The sequence below is a fragment of the Syngnathus floridae genome, chromosome 6, assembly GCF_059516105.1.
Source record: "Syngnathus floridae isolate MCC-2025c chromosome 6, RoL_Sflo_1.0, whole genome shotgun sequence".
Lineage (NCBI taxonomy): Eukaryota > Metazoa > Chordata > Actinopteri > Syngnathiformes > Syngnathidae > Syngnathus > Syngnathus floridae.
In genome coordinates this window covers 3277043-3289399 of record NC_142418.1, presented here as the reverse complement: position 1 = coordinate 3289399, position 12357 = coordinate 3277043, and the positions used below count along the sequence as shown (strand labels likewise).

General features: G+C 48.1%; 1 protein-coding gene across 3 annotated transcripts in view; it reads right to left on the bottom strand.

Moving 5' to 3' along the window:
- Positions 1–12357, bottom strand: part of sntb2 (syntrophin, beta 2) — a 180702-nt gene that overhangs the window by 128498 nt on the left and 39847 nt on the right. For all 3 annotated transcript variants that reach the window (XM_088377782.1, XM_088377780.1, XM_088377781.1), the window contains exon 2: positions 3940–4150. In XM_088377782.1, the coding sequence (XP_088233908.1) occupies positions 3940–4150 (211 nt within the window). The remainder of the gene's footprint in view (positions 1–3939; positions 4151–12357) is intronic.

The window sequence follows — 12357 nt, the reverse complement described above, 5'->3', positions numbered from 1 at the left end:
CTGGTGCTAGGCTGAGGTTCATCTTGGTCGTCGTCACAATCATCATCTTCGTTCAATTCTCCTTTGGTAATGAGGTTATCATACAGGGCTTTGGCTTTAGTCCGAATCATATCGGTATCGAGACTAACCTTCTTTTCCCGACAGTCCGATATCCACATTGATAAGGAGCTCTCCATTTTCACTATTTGCTTATTGCGATAAGTCATAACTCGCTCGATGATCAGAGACGTGGATTTTGAATTGTGTGGGCACTCCCTGCCTTCTGCCGGCGTGCGGGCAACTTTCGTGCCAAAATTGCTCAATTTGGATTATTTTTTTTTGCTGGAAAAAATCCACGATGCAGTGAAGCAGTGATAAACAAAACGCGAAGTAGCGAGGGATCACTGTATATGTCTTGTTCAGTGGTGGTCAGGTGTCAGCCTTCAGTACCCTGGCCCTGTCTCTGAGCACTAAACACCTCGTACTTCTGGGCACTCCAGCTGGGTTGAAGTTCCGGAATATGGTAGCACTGAAGCCATTATCTTTCAGTGCTACCATGTTCCTGGCAGCTAATGTTTCAGTCTTCTCAAATCTTAGGCAGGTAATTTGTGTTTTTTCTTCAATATGTTTCCTTTTACCCTTTGCAATGAAACGTTTGCTGGTTTTGTGATCACGCACCAATATTTTAGCAATTTCAAGAGTGTTGCAACCCCCTGAAAGACTTTTCAGTTTTCTTTGCCTCATTTTGTCTGAAGAAAACAAGCTGCCTAATAATTATGCACACTGTGATATAGGGTGTTGATCTCTTTTGTCCCTACCATCCCTCATTACTGTATTGGCCCGAATATAAGACGATGTTTTTTGCATTGAAATAAGACTGAAAAAGTGGGGGTCATCTTACATTCGGGGTCTAGACATTATACCCATTCACTTGTGCGCAGCGGTAAGTTAAAGGTTGCTGGTATCAACTGAGTATGTTGCTGTGATTGTGTGCATCTTTGACACAAAGCGAGTATACACATTTCATTGTTACTACTGTCCACTGTTGTGCCGTTTGTCTGATTGCGGTTTGCTTCGTGTGCACGCCATTTGATTGACAGCTCCGGCACGCTCCTTTTAGTTTGCCTCGCATGGTACGAGCAGCGTACACACATGACTACAGCCGTTACGGAGCGGCACGGCAACTAACTGTCGCCAACATACGTATTTTGTTGTCTCGATGACTAACGTTTTGTGGGTTGCTGAGTTTTTCATTTGTGGTTATTTAGTACAGCGGAACCGTTACACGCAGTTAGTTATGTAATGTGTGCCGTTTACTAGTGTTGTGTGATGTCAGAAGTTGAGCGTTGACTTACGTGCTGTATTTCTGTCTGTTGCAGAACCACACACACACACACGCACACGCACACACACACACACAAACACACCACACACCCTTCACACGCTTCATCCAATAACACACACGAATCACATTCACACACCCTAAGACTCACGCATGTACACTACACACACCTGCTCTCAGATTCTTACGACCAAACGTGTGACTATACCCTTTTGCCAGTTTGCCTGTATGGCCCTATGAGCCACAGTGCCTGTTACTTTTTTGCCAATAATTCAGCAAAGCAATCAAAACTGAACCACGTCTTCCCTCCTGTGTTCTGACCGACAACCGGGGGCGAAAAGAGCATAACCATCCGAGCGAACCCCCTATACCAGTGGTTCTTAACCTTTTTGGAGGTACCGAACCCCATCAGGTTCATACGTGCATTCACCAAACCCCTTTCTAGGTACCGATGTGTTCGGCCATCTGCTGACGGGGGGAGGGGGTGCTACCGGTGTGTTCGGCCATCCGCGGACGGGGGGAGGGGGGTGCTACCGGTGTGTTCGGCCATACGGGGGGCTAACGGTGTGTTCGGCCATCCACGGACGGGGGGGCGGGGGGCGGGTCAGGGGCAAGGGCGGGGCAATGACATACCAGCTCTGCCGAACCCCTGAAGCCAACTCACCAAACCCCTAGGGTTCGATCGAACCCAGGTTAAGAACCACTGCCCTATACAATAGCGGTAACAGTTTGCATTAATTTATTGCAATGTTTTTCCTTATTCAGATTTGTTTCAAGACTACAAATACAGTTAGACTTCACTTTGATGGTTAATGCAGTTATTGCAATTTTGTTGTTTTATCACAGTAGATTGGTTTATTTACAGTTCAAAAACCAGAAGCCATTCCTTTACAAATGTGATTGCACTTTAGTTTACATATTTAAATGTTCAGATATTAAGATGTGACAGACAGTTTTTGCATGATTTGAATGAGGCAAAATGACATGCTTTTTCTCTTGAATATATTGTTATAAGAATTTGTTTCAGATGTAATCATTTTCTGTATAAAAATTAAATTTGGTGTTCAGCAAGTCTTTTTTCAAACTTTAGTCTTGAAAAAGAGGGGGTCGTCTTGTAATCAGGGTCGTTTTATATGCAGTCCAATACTGGATAAAAATATATATCACTTCATACGCTTGTATCGTGTAAGCATTCAAGCTTATACAGCATGGAGTAGGAAAATATGCATAAATATGATCATATGGTCAAAACACACGCTTGCCTTATAAATGTGCACACAGTGTAAATTAGACATGTATGCAAATTGTCTGTCAGTAAATATAAGATGGGCAGTTGATTTCATCAAGAAAATGTTTTTGTCAAAAGGCGGTTGCTTGCGTACATTCATGTGTACGCAAGCAAACCATCTACCTTATTACTTTCCGTAAATTATGCGTGTGACTTCTGGTATGAACCAAATACAGTCAAACCTCGGTTTTCGCACGTCCCGGTTCTCGAACAAATCGGAATTCGCACGAAAAATTCGAGATTTTTTGCTTCGGTTGTGGAACAAAATTCGGAGATCTAACCTTGCGAGATGAGCCGAAAGGACCCGAGAAAACCCGACCGCACGGCCCGGATGCCGACTGACTCCGTTCGTTATTGTATTTTCGTTACTTTAAGGATTGTATTAACCCCTAATCATGCCTCCAAACAAAAGCAAGTGGGAGCAGTAAAGCCATCCTAAAACACAAAGACGCTCTTAAAGAAATGCGACAGAGCGCCCGGCGCACTGCAGTTGCGCAATCGGATCAAATTAAGCTCCCTGCGCACTGAGGTCCGCTTAAATTTTGGTAAGTACATCACGACTTTAAAAATATTTTCAAAATTTCAGCGACGGCTCTGTCACAATAATGCGCGATCGGATAAAAATGCGCAAATGAAAAAATGCTAAAAAAAAGGCGTTTTTTTTTAGTCTTGGAACGGATTAATTTTTTTCCATTATTTGTAATGGGAAAAATAGATGCGGAATTCGACCGATTCACTTCTCGAACCGCCTTCTGGAACGGATTGTGGTCGAAAACCGAGGTTTGACTGTATGGCTTTTTTTTTTACATGGAAATTGTTTGTCTCTGTCAAAGAAAGTAGACTCGCACAATGTGGGAAAGTCAGTTGTTCTAGTTTGTAAGAAAATCTTTTGCCGTTTCTTGTTAATGTAGCACAATAGGAGTATGACAAAAAATATAGGCCAGCGGCAATTTTCACTATTTTCGCTTGTCGCTTCAGACAAGAGGCAATGAAAATCAAAAGGCGTATCAGTACCTACACAATAATAAAAGTTGGTCACATTTTGTTAAAATAAGTCTTATTTGGCCTAACGCTGACATAGGAGCCACCCAAACATACTACTTCCCACTGCATGTTAACTGGGACAAACTAATGTTTAACATCACTTGATGCCATAAACGTACAAGCTGGTTGGACAAGCTGAAAATGGTAACAAAGACAGTTGATCATATTTGCTTCTAAGAATTTACAAATGTTGAGAGTTCCACAATAATTTGCAAAATTGCAGTCAGCTACCCATTTTTATGCCATCACAGCAGCAATATAAACAGATTAGTCATTAATGTCAGACCTGTTCTCCAAGTCTGGCATGGTTAGGTTCCGACTGATGAAGCACATCTTCAAACTCATGACCTTCCTGTCTTTGGAGGAGCTGTGTTCAGGAGATCCAGCTTCCTCACTGCCATTGTAGCTCTGAGACTGTGGCCAAAGCTCATTCCATGTCAAGTCAGCCACCAAGGAAAGCTTCTTGAATAGTGGTGAAACCTCACGAATGTACTTTACTGTGGAGGGAAAAGAGAGATTCAAAGCATAAACATTAGTTTGGCTGCTTCTTTAAAGTAAATAATTGATTTTAGCAACCCCTCACAATTTAAAGTCTAGGTTCTATAAAAACCCAAGGTCTGTGGGCCAAGTGTGGCCCGCCACGCTACTGTATATTAATTTTTGTTTTAATTGACTGTTTTCACTGTCTTGTAGTTGTATCATTGATATATGTAAATCACTTTGTTACAGCTGCAGCTGTTGTGAAATGTGCTGGATAGATGGTTAGGGTTGATAGACTATTTTGATCGTATGTTTATGTTGGAATGTAGATTATAATGATTAACCAAACTTTTCCTGCTCTCACAACGCAGTAAAATAAAGTGGTTGCATCCTCTGCTTGATCTAAGTGATCTAAGCCCAGCTCAGTGGCCTAGTAGTAGAGTGTCCGCCCTGAGACTGGAAGGTTGTGGGTTCAAACCCCGGCCGGGTCATACCAAAGACTATAAAAATGGGACCCATTGCCTCCCTGCTTGGCACTCAGCATTAAGGGTTGGAATTGGGGGGTTAGATCACCGAATGATTCCCGAGCGCGGCACCGCTGCTGCTCACTGCTCCCCTCTCCCCCCAGGGGATGGATCAAAATCACATGGGGATGGGTTAAATGCAGAGGACAAATTTCACCACACCCAGATGTGTGTGTGACGATGATCATTGGGACTTTAACTTGGGGGGACTTTTAAGTTGTTCTGTTTCCCCCAACGTCGTAAAACATCCCTTGCTCTGATTTGACCAGAGGCCAGGGGTTCACCAAACCTGTCCACTCTCACCCTCACCCTGTTTTCTCTCAATAAATACTCTCTTGCAAGAATCCAAAGTCAGACTTCGTTCGAACATCGCTGTATGCACAGTAACGAACGATTTTTCCACTTGCAAGTGCTCAAAGGGCATACTGTCTCCCATGTGATTCTTGCAAATAAGAGTGAGCACCACTCTAACATAGATAAAACTGTATTTTATTGTATTTGATGTTGCAGGCAAAAGCTTAAAACACCTGATAATGCTTAAAACAATGAAACTTATTAACTCTTTGTATCCCAGCGCCGAGAATACTCGTCATTAATGACACAGGATCCCGTCGATGAGTCTTCTTGTCCACTTATTTTTTATTTTATTAATGGGTAGATAAGACTCCTGGTCACCGCTCCACTTAAAATCAAGTCTATAGAGCATTGTAGTGGTTAACTCTGACCACTTGATGGCAGAGTTGCTGGCTCATAAAGACCTGCGTGAAGCTGGCCCCCCACCCCACGCAAAATTTAAGGAAAATGGTTTGTTTCGTTTGTGCTTCGTTTGTGCTGGTTTGTGCCTTAAAAAAAATTATTTGTGCTGAAACGGTTTTATAATTATGAGAGATTGATTTATAGGTCATCCAGAGTTCACTCAGCCCCCCATCTGCTCCAAATGAACCCAAAACGGTACCGTTCGTTTGTGCTGCAATAACTTTCGTTTGTGCTGCTACCGTTTCGTAGATATTACATATTTGATTTCTAGCGATGAGGGCACCCAGCCCCCCTTTTTTTGCCAAATGGACCCAAATGGTCCAGTTCATTTGTGCTTTGTTTGTGCTGGTTTGTGTCGTAAAATTTTCATTCAGCTTAAAATTGGCTGGAATTTTAGGGGTTGTCTTCTCTAAAGTCGCTTCACGTTTAAAGAGTTACCAGTGTTGGGAAAGTTCATTTACTACACAAACTACTTCAAAGTTCAGTTCACATATTTTAAAATTAATCGTCCCAAAAAGGTTAATAGTTATTTTCTTACCCTCTGGCATTATTGCATTTTCTCATTGTTTTCGCCCATTCCATTCACACCAGTATCCATCCAGCTGCTATCACCGTACAATCTTGAATGTAAGAGAAACATCATGCCGAGCGGAACCAAAGTGAGTCACGGTTGCGCATGAATCTCCTGTTCATGGTGGTCCTATACACTATATTAAAGCTTTATAAACGCTCCCCCATACTTTTATGCGACATAAACCTTTCTCATTCCTTTAATAACCATTCCCACACTGTTTTGTGCATGTATTGTAACTTTACAGTCAATAAAAGAACCAACACATAATATTGTTACGTGTCCCGACTCCTCCTGCACTGGTTGGTGTCACGAGTGGGTGCCACCGGCCGGTCGGCCACGCCCCCCTATTACCGTAATCACGGTCACCTGGCACTGGCTCATCAGGAGCGCTATATTAGCGCAGCCAGCGCAACACCCTTTGTCAGCTTGTCTCGTGATGTCCTTGTAAGCATCGGTCCCAGAAAGCTTGACTCCCCGTTTCCCTGTGATTTGGTTCATGATCTGTCAGTCCTGTCCTACTTTTGCCGCTTGGCCTTGCCCCCCTATCATCGTAATCACCGTCACCTGGCACTGGCTTATCAGGAGCGCTATATTAGCGCGGCCAGTGCAACACCCTTTTTCAGTTTGTCTCGCTATGTCCTTGTATGCATCGGTCCCTGAAAGCTTGACTCCCCATTTCCCTGTGATTCGGTTCATGATCTGTCAGTCCTGTCCTACTTTTGCAGCAGCAGTCGTCCGATTCAGAAGCCTCCTGTCAGCAGCACGTCCACGCTCACGAGAAGCCCAGTCGAGTGCTCCTTCCCCTGGCTCGCCATCCGGCCACCCACGCCCGACGAGTACAGCCTCGTTCGTCCACCGCTCCAGCCCTCCATCGTTCCCTTCCCCTTTCACAATAAAGTCCAGTCGCTCTGCACTTGGCTGTTGTCCGATCATTACAGTACAAGCTGACCAACACCATGCAGCCAGCGAGCGATCAGACGGCATTGTCACGACTGGAGTGAGCGGAGACCGTGGTCAGCAGCCTGTCGGCTGATTTCCGAGCCCTGATTGAAATGGGCCAACAACAGCAACAACAACTGCAGCAACAATAGCAGCAAATAGAGCAGCAACAAGAAATGTCTCAGGTCCTGGGCAGCCTCTGAGCGCTGTCAACCCATAATCCACCCGTACACGGTGCTCCGGTTGCGCCCGCGCCCGTCTCTACTCCTACGCCCCGCCCAGTCCCAGAAACCAGACGACTCGTTGATGTTCTGGAGCCCCGTCTAGGCAACATCGAGAAGTTCAGTGGCGACCCCAAGTACGTCCGGGCTTTCGTGACAAACTGCCGCATCATGTTCGGCCTCCCGCCAGTCGAATTCGCTTCCAAACCAGCCAAGGTGGGGTTTGTTTTGAGCCATCTCACGGGCGAGGCACGGCTGCTGGGCCTGGCCGAGTATGAAAGAGGGTCCTCGGCATGTGACACGTTCGATGCCTTCGCGGAGCAACTGCTTCGGCTCTTTGACCTGGGTTCCGCCACCGAGGACGCAGCCGAGGAGCTGGCGACGCTGCACCAGGGTCGTCGCTCGATAGCCGAATACGCCCTAAAATTCCAGACGTTGGCAGGAAGCAGCCGTTGGAACACCCCGGCCCTGGTAAGCACCTTCCTCCAGGGGCTCGCAGACTATTTGAAGGAAGAGATGGTGGCATACGATCGCTCCCAGACCCTGGAGGAGGCATTCAACACCCAGAGCGTATGAGTATTTGGTGGTCCCGTTCGGACTGATTGCAAATCAGTTTGCAATTGTATACTTGGAAGACATTTTCATTTTTTCCCGTTCGCTTCCCGAACACAGAAAGCATGTCAGGGCGGTTCTTCGTCGCCTTCTCGAGAACTCCCTGTTTGTGAAAGCGGAGAAATGCGAGTTCCACACCCCTTCAGTCAAATTCCTCAGTGATCAGAGTGGGGTTCATCGAGATGGATCCCAAGAAGGTGACACCAGTCACGTCATGGCCCATGCCGGAGACACGCAAAAGACAAACTTTTTTCGCCGCTTTGTTCGCGGATACAGCACAGTCGTTGCCCCTCTCACTGCTCTCACCAAACTCGCCTCTCCGTACAAATGAACGGAACCAGCGGAACACGTATTCGTCGAGCTGCGGCGTTTTACGTCCGCCTCTATCCTTCAAGTGCCTGATCCCAAGAGGCAATTTGTGGTCGAGGTGGATGCCTCTAACGTGGGCGTCGGGGCGGTGCTGTCCCAGCGCAGCAGCCAGGACAATCGTTTCCATCCATGCGCGTTCTCTCACCGCTTGTCATCTGCAGAGCAAAATTACGACATCGGCAATCGGGAACTCCGCGCAGTCAAGCTGGTTTTGGAGGAGTGGAAGCATTGGCTAGAGGGCGCCGCCTCGCCATTCATTGTTTGGACAGACCGCTGTAACTTGGAGCACCTGCGATCAGCTAAAAGAATGAATGCCAAACAAGCTCGGTGGGCTCTTTTTTTTTACCGTTGTAACTTCTCGCTCTCCTACAGGCCGGCTTCCCACAACACAAAGGCAGACGCCCTGTCTCCTGTGTTTCCTGGAGAGGAGGAGGAGCGAGGGCCGGCTCCCACTATCCTCCCGAGCTCTATTCAAGTCGCGGCCCTTTCATGGGAGATTGAGCGCCGGATGGAGGCCGCCTCACGCGATCAACCCGGCCCCAGTAATTGCCTGGAGGGCTGCCTGTAGAAGACGACTCACGTCTTGCCTGTCATTCTGGGGCTGCCCGCACGAGGTATGTGGTATCCCAGCGGTTCTGGTGGCCCACCTGGAAAAAGGACGTCCGCGATTACGTTCGGGCCTGTCCCATCTGTAACCGCTGCAAGGCATCTAATCGTCCTGCGGCCGGGTTGCTCCAATCTTTGCCCGTTCCCCAACACCCCTGGTCTCACCTGTCAATCGACTTTGTCACGGGCCTTCCGCCCTCGGAGGGGAACACGGCAGTTCTTACGGTTGTGGACCGCTTTAGCAAGATGGCACATTTTATTCCCCTCCCTAAGCTCCCGTCGGCGAAGCAAACGGCGTCCATTATGCTGCGGGAGATTTTTCTTCACCACGTCTCCTGCAGGACACCGTGTCGGACAGAGTCCCACAATTCACCTCCACCTTCTGGGCAGAATTCATTTGTCTCCTTGGCGCCACGGCCAGCCTCTCCTCTGGGTTTCACCTGCAATCCAACAGGCAAACGGAGCGCCTGAACCAGGAGCTGGGTAAGGTGCATGGCCGCTGGAGATCAGCGCGGGTGGGCCAAACAGCTCCCCTGGGTGGAGTTTGCTCACAACGCCCTCCCCAGGTCGGCAATGGGACTTTCGCCCTTCCACTGCGTCTTTGGATATCAACCGCCCTTGTTCGCCCACCAGGAGCGTAGTGCTGCGTGCCCGTCTAACCTGCAGGCATCTGGATCAGCCCAGTCCTTGATGGGGGCGCCCGAGAGGGACGGAGGGGGCCGACTCGGGCTAACTGACTAACTAACCATGGCTGACAAGGGCTGTCCTCAGGCTGCTGAGGGCCAGGGACAAAGCCTTCAGAGCTGGGTATGAGGGTGGCTGGAGGACAGCGAGGGCCGACCTGTCCCGGGGCATCAATGAAGTGAAGAGGGCATTCCCTTGCAAGATTACCGCCCACTTCAAAGACAGCAGGGACGCACGGAGCCTGTGGCAAGGCATTCAGACCATCACGGACTACAAGCCCGCGCCGCAGAGCTGTGAAGGCAACATCCGTCTGCTCAACGACCAGAACCGCTTCTTTGCTCGCTTCGACACTCAGAAAAGCACTTGCCCGCTGAAGATCCCTCCCCCTCACACGAGCAGCCCCTGTCCTCTGCCGATAGCGTGAAGAGGACGCTTGCCGCTATCAACACCCATAAGGCGGCGGGCCCAGACAACATCCCTGGTCGAGCGCTGAAGGACTGCGCTGGGGAGCTGATGGGTGTCTTCACGGACATCCTTAACATTTCCCTGCAGCTGGCCATCGTTTCATCATGTTTCAAGGCTGCCACCATCGTACCTGTGCCGAAGAAACCTGCTCCATCCTGCTTCAATGACTACCGCCCCGTGGCACTGACACCCATCATCATGAAGAGCTTTGAGCGGCTTGTCATGGAGCACATGAGGTCCATTCTCCCCCCCACCATAGACCCCTTCCAGTTTGCGTACCGAGCCAAACGGTCCTCTGAGGATGCCATCTGCTCTGCCCTACACTCAACCCTCACCCACCTGGAGAGAAGGGACTCGTATGTGAGATTGCTGTTTGTGGACTTCAGTTCTGCATTCAACACCATTGTACCACAGCGACTCATCTGCAAACTCGACAAGTTGGGCCTCAGTACCTACCTCTGCAACTGGCTACTGGGCTTTCTCTGTCAGAGGCCTCAGGTAGTACGTGTTGGCGACAATATCTCCCCCGGCATCACGCTGAGCACAGGGGCCCCCCAAGGCTGCGTGCTCAGTCCGCTGCTCTTCACCCTGCTGACACATGACTGCACTGCAACTTACAGCAGCAACCGCGTGCTGAAATATGCCGACGACACGACTCTGGTGGGTCTCATCATCGAGGGCGACGAGACTCAATACAGGTCGGAGGTCGACCTTCTGGCCACGTGGTGCAGGGACAACCTCCTGCTGAACGTCAACAAGACCTAGGAGATTGGTGTTGACTCCCGGAAGGGTTGCACCCAACACCTGCCACTGAACATCTACGGTGCTGTGGTGGAGAGAGTGACCAGCACCAGATTCCTGGTAGCTGCACTGAATACAACAGCGCATAGTGACCACAGCTGGTAAGATTATTGGTGCTTCACTCCCCTCCCTGAAGGACATTTACACCTCCCATCTCACCCGCAAGGCGACCACGATTGTGTGTAATGTGAGTCACCCCGCTCACTCTTTGTTTGATCTTCTGGCCTCTGGGAAGAGGTACAGGAGCCTGCGCTCCCGCACCGCCAGCCTCACCAACAGCTTTATACTCCAGGCTGTTAGGATCCTGAACTCTCTCCCCCCTCCTGCGTAACGTCCTGTACTTTTGCACTATATTCTGACTGTCTGCTGTATGCACATTTGCTCAATTTTTGCTCCTTTTATCTATTATCTTATTAGTTTGTTTATTATTTATTCATCGCTCTCATTTATTCATTGTTTGTACCTTCTTGTTTTTACTTTTTGTGTTGTTTACGTGTATGTATATATTGTGTACTATGTCTTGTCACCGTGGGATAGTGGGAAACGGAGACGTCGGGCCAGGCTTGCGGCCAACCCAGCTCGCCCAGCCGTGCCTTCCATTCTCCTGGCGTACGTTCGTTCGCGGGACGACAAGATGGGTTGCGTTCGCCTGATAGGATCCACGAACCGAACAGTGCGTGCCTGCTGGGTGCTCGTGTTCACAGTGGCCTGGTTGACTGTCATCTTACCGGACTCTGCTGTGCATCGGGAGCGGCTAGCGTGCTATCACTCTTATTGTTCATTGATGTTGACTTCTTGTTTTATTTTTCCTGTGCTGTTTACTTGTATGTGCGTTGTAAACTCTGTCTTGTCACCCTGGGATAGTGAGAAACGTAATTTCGATCTCTTTGTGTGTCTTGACATGCGGAGGAATTGACAATAAAGGAGACTTTGACTTTGACTTTATTTTATAGCGATGACGTCACCCAGCCCCCCATTTTCCTCCAAATGGACCCAAAATGGTACCGTTTGTTTGTGCTTCGTTTGTGCAGCAAAAATTTTCGTTTGTGCTGCTACGGTTTCGTAGATATTACACATTTATTTTATAGCGATGACGTTAGCCAGCCCCCCATTTTCCTCCAAATTTACCCAAAATGGTACAGTTCGTTTGTGCTGCAAAATTTTTCATTTGTGCTGCTACGGTTTTTTAGTTATTAAAGATTATTTTATAGGTCAACCAGAGTTTACCCATCCCCCCATCTGCCCCAAATGAACCCAAAATAGTACCGTTCGTTTGTGCTTCGTTTGTTCTGGTTTGTGCCCCAAAAAATTTAGTTTGTGCTACTACTGTTTCGTAGATATTACACATTTATTTTACAGCGATGACGTCACCTCGCCCCCCCATTTTCCTCCAAATGGACCCAAAATGGTACCGTTTGTTTGTGCTTTGTTTGTGCTGGTTTGTGCTGCAAAAAATTTTGTTTGCGCTGCTACGGTTTCGTACATATTACACATTTAATTTATAGCGATGACGTCACCCAGCCCCCCATTTTCCTCCAAATGGACCCAAAATTGTACCGTTCTTTGACAGTCGTGGCATCACACACATCCTTTTCACTTTTTTGTTTTGCAGAGCAAATCCAAATCCACGTTTCCCTCAATGAAGGAAAGATGACGAGCAACAAACCGGTCCA